A 19,070-nucleotide genomic window follows, 5' to 3' on the forward strand; every position below is an offset into this window, starting at 1 on the left:
TCAGTATATTATCTCCTTGTAACAGCAAGGAAAAACGGTGGTTTGACCCTGGATTTCCTACCGGCCCAGATGAAGATTCCCCGTGGCTCACGGTCTCCCGGGGCCATGTCTATAATCTTCCTCAGGACCTACTAGGGGGAGAGGGGAGCGGGGCGCTGGCGCTTTGAGCCCTACTAGCACCACACACATTTACTCTCCACAGAAGCCGGAGCCAGGACACAGGGGAGGAAACAGGCTCAGAGAGGCTCAGGAACTTGCTCAAGGTCACAGAGAGACAGGTCACGGGCCGTTACAGCTCCCATGTGAAAGGACAACAGGTTTGCATTCTCAGTCCTGTGACCTTGAGGAAGTCCCTTATTCTCTTTTGTCTATCGTTTCATCAGTAAAAAGGGGCTACCAGTAAGGCTTCTGTGTCTGCCCCACGGAGCTGTGAAAATGGGATGAGGCCCTGCCTGTGGGAGCACTCTGAAGACCAGAGTGCTCAATAGGATAATGAGTGACCATTGTCAGGAATTGTTGCAATTCATATGCATGAACTTAAACGTCCATTCAGATGTGATTCACGTGAAAAAGGACTTCCCCGTGGCTGGGAGATAACATGTCACTTCTGCAGAGACACAGGGAGAGGAAGAAAGGAAAGTGTGACTCGAGGTGCGTTCTCTCGAAGCGCACTGGGACCCTTGGCTGTGATATGAGGACGCGAGTGTGCGAGAGTCCGAATGCACTCCTGGGGGCAGGAGAGAGGGAGTGGGAAGGGCTGGGCCAGCACACGGCTGATGGGAAGGAGCAGGCTGTGTGCAGGAGCTGGGGGACCTCAGCAGGCTCTCTGAATATCACACTGAAAATGTCTATAGAGGCTTGATTAAGGACAGCGATAAAAATAGAAAGGAGAAAAAATATCACTCACCTTTTTAATGTCGCATTCATCAAGGTGATTCTGAATAAACTGAACGCTGGCTGTAAAGTCGGCAGAATTGAACTCATAGGGAATATTCCATCCCAAGGGGCCGAATTTGCGGCGCTCCTTAAAAACACCAGAGGAAAGCACTGAGTGAGGTGTTTAAAGTGCATGCAGCTGACCCCTTTTTATTGTTACCATGTAAAGTAAGTACAATTAAAGCATGATATCAAAACTGACGAACATAAAAGAACAGTTTTCAATTTGGGGTATAATAACCTTCCAAAACCTTATTCGGTGGCTTTAGAGACCGATGGCTTACAAGAACAAATCGCCAAATACTTGCTTTATTGGCATTCTTGGGTTTAGAGACGTCTAGGTCTCCATTGCCAACTCAAAAACAAAAACAAAAAAACAGGTGCTAAAAAATATCTGTTGAATGAATTGTTTATTCATTGTTTATTCTAAATTGGACTCTTGGAAGTTTCAAATGCTAAATGTAAAGTTTTGAATTTTTGTTTTTCAATGTGGATAACTTATCAAGAGTATTTAGACGCTCTGCTGGTTTCACTTTGTCATCTTGCAGTTTTGGCTTCTGAAAACCAAATATCTCTAAAACATGGCACATCTTTCTGTCTCAGAATGCGCACACTGCCCTCATTCACACTCTCCATCTGCGACGCTACTCACAGTGACCCACTCACTGCCTCACTATTCTGGAGACCGCTTTACCACTGTGCTGTGTTAGAACCGGTATTTCCAGGCCCGGACCACCGAGCGAACCACCCAGGTGAGCTCAACTGTTGCCAGACCTCAGCTTCCCCTGCCTCAGCACACGGCCAGCCTCTCAGAAAGGTCCAGTGGTTTCGTTGGGTTTCCTCCTGGGCCTCGGACCCCACCATCTGAGGTGAGGACCCACGTGGAGAGTAGAATCCTGGTGTATCTGTGGGGAGCTGTGATCACACTTCTCTACCTGGGAATGTATTTTTTGTCTCTTCTGCTTTCCCCAGCCCAACTCTCTCTCTCTCTCTCTCTCTCTCTCTCTCTCTCTCTCTCTCTCTCTCTCTCTCATACACACACACACACACACACACAGACACACACACACACACGTCCAATCCTTCCTTCTGTAGCTGCTTCAAGCTTGCATTCTGACAAACACCACCATTGAAAGGAATCTAACTGAATGTTAGTTTTGGACAAGTTCGTGGACAGGTCAGAGCAGAAACTCAGAAAGCATGATGGTTTTAATTACTGATTTTCAGGATACACTTTAAAATATTAAGTAAACCATGAAAAAGTAATTTGGGTCCAGATGTCCGGCTCTAGGAGATCAGATAAAATGTCTACTCCCACTACTTTCAGATCTGTACTTCTTTAGGTTCAGTTGTCAGGCATTCAACGTTTCTATGGTGTGATTCCCAGCCTTGTCCCTTAGCGAATTCTATCGAACGTAGACAGTCAGTCCAAAAAGAGCCAGCCAGATTCCTTCTCCCAGGAGTGTGGACTTGGGGTTCAGAATTGCTGCTGGTGTTTACCCTCATGCGAGCTCCCCTAGGGAGACAGCCTCAGGGCCTGGGAAACACCACCTTCCCCCTTGACAGAGAGAAGGGGAAGGAGCAGAGGTGTGGCCTCGACAGGAGGAGAGACATGTGGTGTTGTTCCAGGTGTGAGAAGGGAGCACTGGGTCTCAATGGTGTCTGCTTCTCTATTTAAAAAAATTTTTTAAGTTGATTTTAAAGAGAGGAAGGGGGAGGGATAAAGGGATAGAAACATTGATGGACTGCTTCCCACACGCCACTACTGGGGATGGAGCCTGCAACCCAGACAAGTGCCCTGACCGGGAAGCAAACTGAGACCTCCTGGTTCATGGGCTGATGCTCAACCACTGAGCCATACTGGCCAGGCAGCATCAGCTTCTCTTGATGGCTTTCTGCATCATAGTCTCAGCATTCCTGTTGCCTTGATGAGTTTTCTAGCTATTCATAGTCTATACTCAGTTTTGAGCCCTGGCAGTGAAAAACATCTCCCATTTTTGTCTCCCCTTTTACACCTGTATTTCGGGGTAAGGATCATGGCTGCCTAATAAGCATCTATATATATAAAAGCCTAAGTGACCATCAGACTGTTCAACTGTCAGACCAATAACTATGACATGCACTGACCACCAGGGGGCAGATGCTCAATGCAGGAGCTGCTGGGCTACAGTGATTTGGCAGCTGTGGTTCTCGGGTGACGGGCCCAGAACCAGAGAGGAGGGAGCCTAATTCCGGGATGCATCACCAGAGAACTGTCCTCTCGCAATCCAGGACCCCTCGGGACATGTCAGAGAGCCGATTCCGGCCCAATCCCCTCAGGCCTGGTCGAGGGGCTCCACCGGTGCATGAATCCATGTACCGGGCTACTGATTAGTTAATAATGATCAGACTGAAAGGCACATTTTCTCTCACCCTCTGGGGGTGGGGATAGGGGTCAATTCCAAGGGATTGAATTTCTTGAGTGGATCCCAAAAACATTGAAGCGAGCCTCCTCCAGGTTATTCCAGAGCAAGTGTGCATGGGAAGGGCCTATAGAATATTAATGTGAAAATGCATTCAGCTAACCCCCGACTCCCTGGAATTTCTTCTATCTTGAGGTCTTCAAAGAGAAGAGTGCTAACCATTTACTGGTGAAATGCAAATGTTTTCTCATTTATAAAAAAAACAAGAGAGAATCAAATCTAAAATAGTTTCACCTATGTTTGACTTAATTTTTAAAATTAAGTGTCCAATTAAGAAAGAAGACTGAATAAAGAGTAATTCTTTCCTCCCAATTATTGCAGCAGCTTAAATGGACTCTATGGAAACACTCCCATTTATAACCACCGGGCAATTACAATTCAGTTGCTGCTTAAAAGGTGATCTTTGAAAATTGCTCCAAATGCTGAGGTTTGCCTCCCTTCATTTAAAACATTCACTCATATTTATATATATATATACATACATATTATTGATTTTTTTACAGAGAGGAAGGGAGAGAGATAGTTAGAAACATCGATGAGAGAGAAACATCGATCAGCTGCCTCCTGCACACCTCCTACTGGGGATGTGCCCTCAACCAAGGTACATGCCCTTGACCAGAATCGAACCTGGGACCCTTCAGCCCGCAGGCCGATGTTCTATCCACTGAGCCAAACTGGTTACAGCAAAGCATTCACTCTTTAGGTTGGTTCACTAAGGCTGTAGACTGTTTAGCTCTTAGGGGAAAAGTCACAATCTTGGTGGGTGTCTTTTCTTTCACAAATAAAGTCATTTCACTTTCTTGCTATTTTTTTTTTTTTGTACTTACTAATCCCTCTAAATGACAATAAAGAAGAAACTCTGAACTATCACGTTGGAATGCTATCAGGACAGACAACCCATTAGGACCTAACAAATCATTTGGAAGCTCAAAAGCAGGAGACTTTGCTAGAATTTGGAGTATTGAATTACCTCCAATACATATTTTTGAAATCATGGGATGAGACCTATGTGATACAATAGAAAAATATTTAAATCAATGTACTTTCAAGAAGTGTTAGCCTACTTGAGAAAATAAGACTTAAAAACAAGGAAAGGACAATGTGATAGTGAGTATAATTGACTGTCAACATTTAACAGACGATAATCCTGAGAAAAAATGCTCCATCAGTGGGTTCTGGGGAGAATGAAACTGAAGAATGAAACAGAAGCCAGACTTGAAGAAGGAAGAAAAGACTGCCGGGCTGGCGATGTCCGAAGGCCAGGAGCAAAGACAGAAGGCAAAGCTCGCTGGGGTCCTCCAGGAGGCGGAGGTGGGCGTCCTGCTGCAGCAGAGGCCACCTGGTGAGCAGGGGCAACCACACGCCCAGGGGCTGCTTCAGGGATGGAACGCAGACAGACCTGAAGTCAGGAGAGCTGAAGCCGCTTCAGCAGAATGGAGTTAGCATGCATTGTGAAGTTGGAGAATGGCAAACTGAGGAAGACTAGTCTACTCACCAAATTTATCCAACCCAGTTCCCTCTTTGTATTCCAAAGAATATACAAAACACAGAATTAGTAGAGAAAACTTGGAATCCTCCTTGGACCACGAAAATAGAATTTCTCAGCGGAGTCATACTTTTAACAATGTCAAAACTATTTCCAATTTTATGCTAGATTCTGACTCAACCCAGAGATCCCATCTCCCACAGCTCAATGCAGAATCCCTTCACTCGCATCTTCAAAACAAGGCTCTCCTTTGAGCATTGCACCCTCGTTATTTAATACCTGGAGGTAGCTTAAGATGAAACATGCAACCCACACTAGGCGATGTAAGGGAAAATTTAATAGTAAAAATAAAGAACAGAAATTGCCATAACCTTCTATAGAGGAAAATGTAAAAGATCTTTTTATTTATATTTACTTATTTTTTAAAATATGTTTTTATTTATTTCCAAGAGAGGAAGGGAGAGGGAGATAAAGATAGAAACATGGATCAGTTGCCTCCTGCACACTCCCTACTGGGGATCAAGCCCACAACCCAGGCATGTGCCCTGACCAGGAATCGCACGGGAGACCTCCTGATGCATAGGATGACACTCAACCAACAGCCACACCCGCCGGGCTGAAAGATCTTTTTAAAAACCTGTATCCTATGATTGAAATCATGGTGAGGACATTTAAACTAGGACCTGTACAGTGACTATTACTTTTGAAGGGAGTGTCTGTCAAGGCTCAAACTTCAGGAAGAAAAATGTAGACGAAGGGAACATTTTTCTGAATGAGGAACTGCCAACAGGGGAACCCCTGGGCCTTGTTGATATGGCCATTTTTATTTTATTTTTCAGATTTTTTTATAACTCAAGTTCATTTTCATCTATCTATCTTTCTATTTGTTTGTTTATTTATTTTGTTAGGGCTCACTGAGGATATTTTTTCCATTGATTTTTAGAGGCAGTCGAAGGGAGGGGGGAGACAGAGAGAGAGAAACATCCATGTCAGAGACACACATGATCGGTAGCCTCCCATAACTGGGTCTGGGATTGAGCCTGCAACCGAGGTAGGTGCCCGGAATTGAACCCAGAGCCCTTCAGTCTCAGGTCCAACGCTCTATCCACTGAGCCAAACTGGCTAGGGCTGGCCATTTTTTTTTTCTTTTTTTTTTTTTTTTTTTTATTGCTTAAAGTATTACAAAGGGTATTACATATGTGTCCATTTCATCCCCCCACCCTAGACAGTCCCCTAGCCTCCCCTATCCCCCAGTGTCTTATGTCCATTGGTTATGCTTATATGCATGCATACAAGTCCTTCGGTTGATCTCTTACCCCCCTCCCTCCTGCCCCGCAACCCTCCCCGGCCTTCCTGCTGCAGTTTGACAATCTGTTTGAGGCAGCTCTGCCTCTGTATCTATTATTGTTCAAAAGTTTATAATGGTCTCTATTATCCATGAATGAGTGAGATCATGTGGTATTTTTCCTTCATTGACTGGCGTATTTCACTTAGCATAATGCTCTCCAGTTCCATCCATGACGTTGCAAATGGTAAGAGTTCCTTCCTTTTTAGAGCAGCATAGTATTCCATCGTGTAGATGTACCACAGTTTTCTAATCCATTCATCTACTGATGGGCACTTAGGCTGTTTCCAGATCTTAGCTATGGTGAATTGTGCTGCTATGAACATAGGGGTGCATATATCCTTTCTGATTGGTGTTTCTGGTTTCTTGGGATATATTCCTAGAAGTGGGATCACAGGGTCAAATGGGAGTTCCATTTTCAGTTTTTTAAGGAAACTCCATACTGTCTTCCATAGTGGCTGCACCAGTCTGCATTCCCACCAGCAGTGCACAAGTGTTCCTTTTTCTCCACATCCTCTCCAGCACTTGTCGTTTGTTGATTTGTTGATGATAGCCAGTCTGACAGGTGTGAGATGGTACCTCATTGTTGTTTTGATTTGCATCTCTCGGATGATTAGTGACTTTGAGCATGTTTTCATATGTCTCTTGGCTTTCTGAATGTCCTCTTTTGAAAGGTGTCTATTTAGGTCCTTTGCCCATTTTTTGATTGGATTGTTTATCTTCCTTTTGTTAAGTTGTATGAGTTCCCTATAAATTTTGGAGATTAGGCCCTTATCAGATATGACATTGGCAAATATGTTTTCCCACACAGTGGGTTTTCTCGTTGTTTTGTTCATGGTTTCTTTTGCTGTGCAGAAGCTTTTTATTTTGATGTAGTCCCATTTGTTCATTTTCTCTTTCGTTTCAAGTGCCCTAGGAGCTGTATCAGTGAAGAAATTGCTTCGGCATATGTCTGAGATTTTGTTGCCTTTGGATACTTCTAGAATTTTTATGGTTTCCTGTCGTACATTTAAGTCCTTTATCCATTTTGAGTTTATTTTTGTGTATGGTGTAAGTTGGTGGTCTAGTTTCATTTTCTTGCATATATCTGTCCAATTTTCCCAGCACCATTTATTGAAGAGACTATCTTGGCTCCATTGTATGTTCTTGCCTCCTTTGTCAAATATTAATTGAGCATATTGGTTCGGGCCGATTTCTGGGCTCTCTATTCTATTCCATTGATCTATATGCCTATTCTTGTGCCAGTATCAGGCAGTTTTGAGAACAGTGGCTTTGTAATACATCTTGATATCTGGTATTGAGATCCCACCTACTTTGGTCTTTTTCAGGATTGCTGCAGCTATTCGAGGTCTTTTTTTATTCCAGATGAATTTTTGGAGAGTTCGTTCTAGATCTCTGAAGTATGCCGTTGGTATTTTAATGGGAAGTGCGTTGAATTTATAGATTGCTTTGGGTAGTATGGACATTTTAATGATGTTGATTCTACCAATCCATGAACACGGTATGTTCTTCCATCTGTTTATGTCTTCCTCTATATCTTTTTTCAACGTCCTGTAGTTTTCTGAGTAGAGGTCTTTTACCTCTTTAGTTAAGTTTATCCCTAGGTAGCTTAATTTTTTTGGTGCGATGGTAAACGGGATTGTTTTTATAATCTCTCTTTCTGAAAGTTCACTATTGGTGTATAGAAATGCCTCGGATTTCTTGGGGTTAATTTTGTATCCTGCTACATTGCCAAATTCATGTATTAAGTCCAGTAGCTTTTTGATGGAGTCTCTAGGGTTTTGTATGTATAATATCATGTCGTCTGCAAATAAGGACAGCTTTACTTCCTCTTTTCCAATTTGGATGCCTTTTATTTCTTCTTCTTGCCGAATTGCAATGGCTAACACTTCCAGTACTATGTTGAACAGGAGTGGTGAGAGGGGGCATCCCTGTCTCGTTCCTGTTCTTAGGGGAAATGGTGTTAGTTTTTGTCCATTGAGTATGATGTTGGCTGTGGGCCTGTCATATATGGCTTTTATTATGTTGAGGTATGATCCTTCTACTCCCACCTTGCTGAGAGCTTTTATCAAAAATGGGTGTTGAATTTTGTCAAATGCTTTTTCTGCATCAATTGATATGACCATGTGGTTTTTTTCTTTCAATTTGTTTATGTGATGTATCACGTTTATTGATTTGCGGATATTGTACCATCCTTGCATCCCTGGGATAAATCCTACTTGGTCATGGTGTATGATCTTTCTGATGTACTGCTGGATCCGATTTGCTAAGATTTTGTTGAGGATTTTGGCATCTATGTTCATGAGGGATATTGGCCTGTAATTCTCTTTCATTGTGTTGTCTTTACCTGGTTTTGGTATTAGGGTGATGCTGGCTTCATAGAATGAGCTTGGAAGTGTTCCTTCCTCTTGAATTTTTTGTAGTAGTCTGAGGAGGATAGGTTTTAGTTCTTCCTTGAATGTTTGGTAAAACTCCCCTGTGAAGCCGTCTGGTCCTGGGCTTTTGTTTGCTGGAAGCTTTTTGATGACTGCTTCAATTTCTTCCATAGTTATTGGCCTGTTGAGATTTTTAGATTCTTCCTGATTGAGTTTTGGAATGTTGTATTTTTCTAGGAATTTGTCCATTTCCTCCAGGTTGTCTAGTTTGTTGGAGTAGAGCTGTCCATAGTATTTTTTAACAATCATTTGTATTTCTGTGGGGTCTGTTGTTATTTCGCCTCTATCGTTTCTGATTTTGTTTATTTGGGTCCTCTCTCTTTGCTTCTTGGTGAGTCTGGCTAGAGGTTTGTCAATCTTGTTTATCCTTTCAAAGAACCAGCTCTTGGTTTCATTGATTTTCTGTATTGTTTTTTTGGTCTCTATGTCATTTATTTCTGCTCTAATCTTTATTATCTCCTTCCTTCTGCTCACTCTGGGGTTTTCTTGTTGCTCTCTTTCTAATTCTTTGAGTTGTAGAGTTAGATGATTTACTACCATTTTTTCTTGTTTGTTGAGATAGGCCTGTAGAGCTATAAACTTCCCTCTCAGGACTGCTTTCATTGTGTCCCATAGGTTTTGGATTGTTGTGTTTTCATTGTCATTAGTTTCCAGGATGTTTCGAATTTCTTCTTTGATTTCATTGGTAACCCAATCAATATTTAATAGCATGCTATTCAGCTTCCAGGTGTTTGAGTATTTTGGGTTGTTTTTATTGTAGTTTATTTCTAATATTATGCCATCGTGGTCTGCGAAGACGCTTTTTATGATTTCAATTTTCTTGAATTTGGGGATACTTTGCTTGTGACCCAATATATGGTCTATTTTTGAATATGTCCTATGAGCATTTGAGTAGAATGTATATTCCCTGGCTTTCGGGTGAAGTGTTCTGAAGATGTCTATTAAGTCCATCTGATCTAGTAAGTCATTTAGGATTGCTGTATCTTTGCTGATTATTTGTCTAGAGGACTTATCCAGTGCTGTCAGTGGTGTATTAAAGTCCCCTACTATGATTGTATTGTTGTCGATGTCTCCTTTGATATCTTCCAGGAGTTTTTTTATGAATTTGGGTGCTCCTGCATTGGGTGCATATATGTTTACCAGGATTATATCTTCTTGTTGTATTGATCCCTTTAGTATTATGAAGTGGCCTTCCTTATCTCTTGTTATGGCCTTCACTTTGAGGTCTATTTTGTCCGATATAAGTATTGCTACCCCAGCTTTCTTTTCCTTTCCATTTGCCTGAAAGATATTTTTCCATCCTTTCACTTTCAGTCTGTGTGAGTCCCTTCTAATGAGGTGGGTTTCTTGTAGACAGCAGATGTATGGGTCCTGTTTTTTTATCCATTCAGCCACTCGATGTCTTTTGTTTGGAGCATTTAGTCCGTTTACGTTTAAAGTTATTATTGAAAGGTACTTGTTTGTAGGCATTTCTGTTTTTGTGTGGCTGTTTTCTTTCTGAGCTTTTTATTTCTTATTTTTATACCAGTCCCTTTAGCATTCCTTGCATTGCTGGCTTGGTGGTGATAAACTCCCTTAGCCTTTTTTTGTCTGTGAAGCTTCTTATTTCCCCTTCAAGTTTGAATGATAGCCTTGCTGGATAGAGTATTCTTGGATTCAGTCCTTTGCTTTGCATCACTTTGTAAATTTCCGTCCATTCTTTTCTGGCCTGATGTGTTTCTGTTGAGAAATCATTTGACAATCTAATGGGAGATCCCTTGTATGTAACTTTCCGTCTCTCTCTTGCAGCCTGTAAGATTCTCTCTTTGTCCTGAACATTTGCCATGGTAATTATGATGTGTCTTGGTGTGGGTCTTTTTGGGTTCACCTTGTTTGGGACTCTCTGGGCTTGTGTGACTTTTTTCTTCCCCACCTCAGGGAAGTTTTCTGATATTATTTCTTCTAATAGGTTTTCTAATTCTTGTTCATCCTTCTGTTGTTCTGGTACCCCTATTATTCGTATGTTGTTTCGTTTCATGTTGTCCCAAAGCTCCCTTAGGCTCTCCTCCTGTCTTTTCATTTTTTTCTCCAATTGCAGTACGTTTTGGGTGTGTTTTGCTTCCTTGTCTTCTAAATCACTAATTCGGTCCTCCGCTTCTCCTAGTCTACTGTTGATACTTTCAATGGAGTTTTTCATTGCAGCTATATCACTCTTCATTTCTACTTGGGTCTTACTTAAGTTGTTGATTTTTTCATCTGTTTCTTCTAGCTTCTTGCTGAGGTTGTCGATTTTTTCCTCCATCCGGTTTATGCACTCTAGGACCCTTATTCTGAATTCTTTTTCTGTCATGTTGCATGCCTCTGTATTACTTAGCTGCTTTTCTGGAGAGTCCTCCTTCTCTTTCCTTTGGGGGTTTCTTTGTCTACCCATGTTTGATCTCACTGACATACCTAGACGTTGAGTCGTTCAGTGGCTGCTCCCTTGGTGGCAGTGACTCCTTGGTCTGCGGTTGCTCTTCGGGCGGTTGCGGTAGCAGCTGCTCTTCAGTTGGCAGCAACTCCTCTGGTGGGTGCTGTTCACAGCTGTGGTGGCTCTTCTGGCTGGTGGGGCGAGGTTTCACGTACAGCTGCTGTTCCTCAGCAGAGGGTGTGGTGCTCAGGAGGTTGCTGTTGCTTGGATCTTTCCAGGGGAGTTCTGCTCTTCCCGGCTGCAAACCGTCTCGCCAGCTGAGGAATTTCGCCAATTCAGGGTGGATGTTACTAGTTTCAGCTGCTCACTCCATTTGCTCAGGGACACGACCTGGGACGCGTCTGCCTATACCGCCGCCATCTTTCCTCTCCCATTTTTTTTTTTTTAAATATATTTTATTGATTTTTTACAGAGAGGAAGGGAGAGAGATAGAGAGTTAGAAACATCGATGAGAGAGAAACATCGATCAGCTGCCTCCTGCACATCCCCCACTGGGGAAGTGCCTGCAACCCAGGTACATACCCTTGACCGGAATCGAACCTGGGACCTTTCAGTCCGCAGGCCGACGCTCTATCCGCTGAGCCAAACCGGCTTTGGCATGGCCATTTTTATTTAATAGTTCAATTACTTTTAAGAGCCATGATAAAAATTCCAAGCCATGAAATGGACATAAAAATGACTGAAGACTCCTCCCGTAAGAGTAGTGGCTGTTTGGCAGTTATTCTCAATCCCCGGTGCATATTAGAACCAATTGGGGAGTGTTTAAAAGATTGCCCACCCCACCCCCACCACCTCCTCCCGGGGACTCTGGGGCCAGGCAATGGCTGAGAACCTTTGCTTGAAGTATTCCAGGGTCCAATGTGTTGGGCAAACGAAGGGTGTCACATTGGCATCAATAGGAAAAAAACAGACAATGTGATTCTGATCTTCTGCAGGACAGAAGGAGACTATATGTTGCAAGGAGACTACATATGTAATTGCTGGGTTTCCAAGACCAAGACTTTGGAAGAAAATATATTTAAAATTCAGATCCTGAGAGGTGAATGTGGGCTTGCTCTGAACGCCAGCAGGGTGCGATGATGGAGTTTCTGGGAAACCAGAGAGGGATCATACTGAGGCCAGCAGAAGAGGATGCGAAGTGTTCTCGGGGGCAGTGGCCAAATGAGCCAAGGCGTGCACCAGGCCTCTGGGAATGAACGGCTCCTGGGGAGGGCAGGAGGGCTGGCTGCAGAGGCGAGGTCTCACCCGGCTGCCATGAGAGTCAGGGCTGCTACTGCAGTGACTTCCTGGCCGATGTGGAGGTAGGAAGCTCCTGGTGGAGGAGGAAGGGAACCTGGGAGGCAGCGTGGAGAGTTTGGAGGAGCAGGGCTTAGTGCAGATCTGGCATGGACCTCTCTGCGTGTTCCCGTGGAGGCACCCAGGGCCCTGTCCTCCGGGGTAAGCTTGCTCCCACCTCAGTGACAAAACAAGCCACACCCTCCACCACTCGTCTGCCCCAAAAAGCTGACCAGCCAAATCCACTTCCCCTTCTGACAGGAGAGGAGGGTGCTCACTGTGTCCTCTGCAACAGGAACCGGGTCCACGTATCACACCCAGAGCTGGGGTGAGTGGCTGGCATGACGCCAAACCACGACTCAGTAAGAGAAGCTACATGGAGGGCGGTGGGGGCACCCCGAGGTTCTGCGTTCCGCTCTACGGTGGGGCCCAGCACGCACCTCTCCCCAGCTCGGAAGCCTCACCTTCTGTGACATGAACCAATCCCCTGCTCTTTTTTCAATCTCTGCAGGGACACAAGTATATACATCATGTTTGCATAAAGCAACGGATATCTGGATTCACTTGGAGGAATAAATCGATGAACAAATCAGGTTTTTGGCTATTATGTCCAACACTAGAAAAATATGAGCCACAATCCGTCCAATTCAGACAGACTTTCCTACATCAGTTACATCCCAGGCTCCAATGTTCACACGCTTCACTTGGCATCTGTTACAGGCAGGCTCTGCTTCCGGAGGTCTGAGGTGGGGCCTGAGAGTCATCTCTTACGAACTATCAGGTGGTACGGTGCCGCTGGCCCAGCTCCGCAAGCCCCTGAAGAACCCCTAGGTTTTTCTGTCAAACTAGTCTCTCCTAACCAAGTAAAAGAAAATATTTAGGTAAAAGCACAGCAAACAATTCTGAAATTAGGAAATAAAAAAAGAACAGAGGAAACTATGCTTGAATTATCTACACTCCCCGTAGAGTCATAGAACTAGTAGCAGAATTTTGGAAATGGGGGAAATCGTGAAAGATGAGCCCCTTCGGCCTCTCAGTGCCCACATGGGGAAACGGAGACTCTGAGAGGGGCCCAGCTTGGCCCGCTCTGCTCACACAGCCCACTGATTTCGCAGCGAGCACTGAGGGCCAGGCTGCCGGACACGGCGAGGGCTCTTGCTCTAGGCTGCGAGGATGGGATGGTAAGAGATGGTCAACCATCTTTTCATACACACGCCACTGTTAGCTTCATGGCCCTAGCAATGACGGTTTGTTGTTTTTCCTGTTTTAACCTAAATGCAAGTCCTGTTAAGCGCAAGCGCACTTCAGCCCCACGACCGGACCACAGTCCTGCGTTCTCCCGTTTAGCCCTTGGATCATGGCCACTAGCAACACGGGCTGCCGCTCTGACCCTATGGAAAATATCCCAGTCCTCGCTCCCTGATAAGCACGGCGGGAGAGTTGAATCATCACCGCCAGGAACCAAATCATAAAACATATTATTTGTGAATTGGGAATTAAATAGCAGAGTTAAAGCAATATTTGTATTAGTGTGTGATAAGGTCTGGTGAAGCGAACAATCCCCAGATAGGAACGCGTGAAATAGGCTTCAGAGTGATTTACAGCCAAAGGCCACCGTGGGCCTAGCGGGAAGGAACCACAGGGTTTTACCTGATGTTAACTCTCTCGGGGACAGATAAACACCCACCCTCTCTGCTGGGCAGTGTGGAGCCCTGCAAAACGGTAGGGATAATGAGCCTGAGGGCAAACACCCCAGCGTGTTCTGGGGTGACACTCAATCCCCCTCCAGGTTTGGGCGGGGCGGGGAGCGGAGGGCTCTGCACACTCCGCACAGCTGAAGCTTGGCTCCGGGTTCAAGCCTCCGGGAAGGGAGGATGCAGCGAGCGGGGAAGGAAGCCTCTTCCTCTCCCTATCAAGTGAAGGAGTGAACCCAGGATGACTTTCAAATACGGAACGACACCCAAAACTCAAATGCAGACCAAAGCAGTACCGGAATGTAACCATCCACAGACAAGTTGCTGGGAAGCCAACTTGTTGGGAAGCAAAATTATTAAATTGCTGTGTAAGTAAACGATAAAAGCCAAATAGCAAAGAGCCTGGAAGAGAGATAACCACCGTGACTCCTGCCGACAGCCACCGCTCTCACCAGCGGGAGCAGGGTCAGCCCCTGCACCCAGGCGGCCAGTGTAGCGCTCGGCTCCTGTGTCTACTGCCTACAAGTGGACTTAACCTCTGCAAGTCTCCATTTCCTCCTTTAAACATGGCATCAGCCTACCTTGAAGCGTGGTTGTTAGTGTTACGGAGACGGTGCACAGAACACTCCCGGCCGCCACAGCCACGTTGGAAACCAAGCTCTCACCTAACTGATCCGTTTGCTCATCACACAGACGTTATTGAGCTCGGGCAATGCCCCCGCTGGGTGCCAGGGACACTCAGCAGTCACCGGGCTGACACCCTGCCCACCAGGGGGGGAGGTGGGGGGGGGGAGACGGTGAACAGACAAATATACACTTGGCAGGTGGGGAGAAGTGCCCGGAAGGGAGAAAAGCAGGGTGAGGGGCCAGGCAGTGCAGAGAGCGCCCTCACGGAAGGGCTCTCCGAGGAGGCCCCATGACGGCACCAGCACCCCCGCAGGTGCCCGCTGCTGCAGACGGTACCTGCACGGTGGAGTGTAAGAACGCCACTGTGTAGAGCATCGGCTTCCACATGGGCAAGTTACTGATGTCCAGGAGGTCTTGGTTAATTCCGGCGAACGTCCTCTTCAAGCCCGCGCGGACCCCTTGGGGCGGCTCGTTAGTGAATTTGAGAGAAGTCTGTCTCGAAAAGCAAAGGGTAATTTTGTTTCTGTAAATGACTGCCAAGGATAAAGCAGAAATTACAATACGTCAGACGGCAATATGCTTGTGGTGCAAAAAAATGGGACATTGATCAGAGCCGAAACCCAGTAAGTCAGCCCCAGATCTCAGAAGTCCTCTGTGGAAAGGCTTGTATGACCTCGGTGATTACAGGGGTGATCTTGCAGGTCCGCCTCCACTGCACCGGAAAGCCCTGCTGTGTCTCCATCCTTTGGTGACGCCCGCGATGCTGCCTTTATTTGTGTAACTCTCAGGGGAAAGACACTTATCGCCTAGGAACCAACCTGAAGCAAGGTGATCGGAAACCGGTCGTGCGGCTCGGTGGTTATCCACACGCGGAAGGACTCGTCGTTGGCTTCGGTGGTGATGATGGTCTCCAGCAGCTCCTCCATGAATTCCAGGCCGAGGTGACAGTTTTGCAGCAATACCCAGCCCCCCTGCATTCCAAAGTGATTTCATATTAATTCCGTATAACTTTTTGGCTATGATGTTAATAAAAACAAGATGGACAAATCCTTTTCAAACCTTTACTTAGGGAACATGAATATTCTGTTTTGAGCCTATGTTTTTCATAAAATTATTATACGTCAATCAATCATGTCTTCTGCTCCTGACAAAGCTGTTTACTTGGGATCGAGCGCGCTCCCAGCGACTGTATTCTGCCACCCCTGGCTCAGGAGGGAACAGGAATGAAAACCTGCGGTCAGACTTGTGTAAATATAGTGTGTGCGCCATCTAATGGCGGGAATGGGGATTTCGGAATCTGTAGCTTAAATTGTTCTGCCTACAGTCAATCAGAACTGACTCGCCCCCAAACTCTAGTTACAAACAGAGGTACACATTCCCTCATGAAAACTGGAGACAGTACATTCGGTGACATTTGCTACCATAAATACGAAGCCTCATTCTTTGTCATCACGCTTCCCATAATTCCTGAAAGCACCACATGTATTGAGCACGCTCTAAATCGGGGGTGGGGAACCTTGGTTCTGCCCAGGGCCATTGGGATGTTTATAACATCATTTGAGGGCCATACAAAATCATCACCTTAGAAGTTAGCCTGCTCTATTTGGTCAAACATTTAATTAACTCTCCCCTAATGCCTGGGCAGGCCCAGACCAGGTGATTCTGTAGGCCTTCCACGGTTCTTGGGCCGGACCTTCCCTACCTCTTATTATCTAAAGGCTGGATAAGACTAGCTTTAACACATAAGTCACACAACCATCACTGCTGTGTGAGGAAAAAAAAGTTTATTAACCAGACATTTTGCTACCCTTATATGATGGGATCAGATTAAAATCGGCTACAAAATATTGAGCACAGTAAGTTTATGATAAAGCTTGTGTGTTATGCTTTCTAACGTAAGAATATACGGCGCCTGCTGGCTTAAACGGCAAAGATGACGTGCTGGTCTCAACCACAGGGGAGTCTGGGAAGGCGGACTTCAGTTCGTTTGTGCCATCATGGACCCAGGTACCGTCCGCGTTCCACAGTGTCAGCTTTATCCCAAACCCAGTGTCCTGCTCCAGTGGCCGTGTGGCTACACCTGGCCATGTGTGTGTTTTCCCCCAGTGATGCCAGGATTGTCAGTACTGCTCCCACATGGAGAAAGAGAAGATAAAAGTTATGAAAGCCAGTATTCCAAAGAAGGTTAATGTGAATAGGTCTCTACAAAACTTCTCACTCGTGGAAACTCAAGTAATTATTTAAGACCCAAAGTTCAACTGTCAACTCACTCAATAGAGTGGATCATTTAGTCTGAATAAAAATGATTATATGTAATTGCTTTGAATAGAAATTAAATACAATATATTATTGAATTTGATTAGGTGATAAAAATTAAGGCTTAGAGCACTTGGGAATTAATGGCCAGGTTGAAAATTTGATGACCCAGGCAGGGTTTTAGCTCATTAGCATTCTCTAGTCATTAATTCCCAGGCAAAACGGCACCAAAGTTGCTACGAACATTATGAGGTAAAAAAAAGCTTAAAAATAAACCAAGATCTTATTTTATTTTCATAAATGGTGCAATTCCTTATTACGGCTGAAATTGCTATCTCCCAAGCATATCTAGAAAATTAATGTCCTGTGAATTTATTAGGTGTGACAGAAAACATTCCTCAACATTCCAACCAGCTTGCGATTTTCAATAACAACCGTCATCAATATTTAAACTAAAACATCCTCAAATATTTATTTGGCTGAAACTACCCATTAATGAAAAATGAAAGACTAATTTTAACCAAAAATGGAAATTTAACTGTCTCAATCTGTCACTTCCTATTCATACTGATCATGACATTGTAAGACGGTTAGGAGCTGCTAGTATACCCGTAGGGACCCGAAAGTGTGTATGCCAAATTGTCCAGAAAGAATTAGTGAATGGAGCATACACTATGAAAAATGAAACAAGCTTTTTGTGGGGATGTCAGAAGCAAACTCGCTCGAGGTTGAAGATTCACAGGCAATCAAAGGTTGACCACATTATACACATAAACAAAGTGGGAAGGGCGACTGGGCCTCAGGCGCCTGCTTCCCCTGCACGGCGGTGGTTGGTTCTGGGCCGGCCGACGGCCAGAGGACATCGGCGAGAATGTTGCCTTAGAAGTGCTTGCCCCCATCACATACCTGCTGCATGGACATCTGAATCAGCTTCCGCGCGTGCACTTCTTGGCCTTGCCCCATGGAGATGGTTCTGCATTCTGCAACACAGCAGAAGGTTCCCCATGTTAAAACATACATTTTATAACAGGATTGGGACAAAAAATTGGTTTCTGAATGGTCATAGCCTCCCTCCAAGGAGCCATTGTTATTCAAACAGGCCTGGCCTCGAATTGCACTGATGAGAGGCATCAGTGGAGCAGAAAGTGGAGGGACCACCGGGAGAGGCAACAGGCCCAGCTTGGGCTCCCAGTGTCTGGGGTCTGTGGAGATAGGAGCAGGAAGACTGATGTGGGAGAGGCGGCTGCAGTATTACTCAGAGGGAAGGAGGGGATCCAGGGGCTCTGTTTCGATGAGAAGCTTCCCTTGGTGTTTTACAGATGCTCGGGGGAGACTGAATGGGGTTCCCACTCTTTTAGGAAGCCGGGCTTGCAGTGTTTTCTGTCTGTTTTGTCTGCGTTTGCATGTTTGTCCGTTGCTGAGATGGAACTTGAGGTGGCCCGGCCCTCTGAGGGCTGTGTGCAGGGATAGCGGCTCCTCGGATTAAATGGCCACCTTGGCAGTGAGCGCGAAGAGCAGGTGGAGACACTCGGGATCCAGAGTGTGGTTCTGATCCAGGGAGAATACGCTCCTCTCGTAAGGAAATCTGACGTCCGGGGCGGAGAGCCACATTGGAGTCCTGCCATTGGAATTCACTACATTGAAGAAGCCTATGGATCCTGCCTGTGAAATTCGGATGGAAATTAACTTTTAAGCACGCCTTCGTGGAGCCTGATGTTCTCGCATTTGGGAGGCGTGATCCTGACTCCGGGAAAGGTCGGTGGAGACTTGGTGAAGCTGCGCATGCCTGGGCCCTGCTCTGCTGGATGGGCCCGAATCCTCAGACACATGGGCTGCCATGGCCGGGCAAGCAACGCGGCTGGTCCGGGAACTGCTCCGAGAGGCTACAGGGACTGGGGAGGCTCCCAGGGTGGGGAGGGGACTGGGAAGGCGTGTCCAGGGTACACCATTTAAATGGCACCGTGTAGTTAATGGCCAGAGATCCCATTAGGGTTTGGAGGGTGCAGCATTGGGGTTATTTGTGGACTCAGGGCCACAGGGAGACTGGATGGGCACCTGAGAGAGGATGGATGAGGAATTGCTACAGGCCAGGGGTTACTGAACAA

At 45.5% G+C, this 19,070-nt stretch overlaps 1 protein-coding gene across 1 annotated transcript in view; it reads right to left on the reverse strand.

Moving 5' to 3' along the window:
• Positions 1 to 19,070, reverse strand: part of DNAH8 (dynein axonemal heavy chain 8) — a 271,112-nt gene that overhangs the window by 37,153 nt on the left and 214,889 nt on the right. The window contains exons 79-82 of the mRNA XM_036318282.1: positions 17,872 to 17,945; positions 15,528 to 15,680; positions 15,046 to 15,201; positions 908 to 1,024 (exon numbers count right to left, since the gene is read on the reverse strand). Coding sequence (XP_036174175.1) covers positions 908 to 1,024; positions 15,046 to 15,201; positions 15,528 to 15,680; positions 17,872 to 17,945 — 500 coding nt within the window. The remainder of the gene's footprint in view (positions 1 to 907; positions 1,025 to 15,045; positions 15,202 to 15,527; positions 15,681 to 17,871; positions 17,946 to 19,070) is intronic.

Source organism: Myotis myotis, unplaced genomic scaffold (genome assembly GCF_014108235.1).
Source record: "Myotis myotis isolate mMyoMyo1 unplaced genomic scaffold, mMyoMyo1.p scaffold_m19_p_7, whole genome shotgun sequence".
In the NCBI taxonomy this organism is placed as follows: domain Eukaryota; kingdom Metazoa; phylum Chordata; class Mammalia; order Chiroptera; family Vespertilionidae; genus Myotis; species Myotis myotis.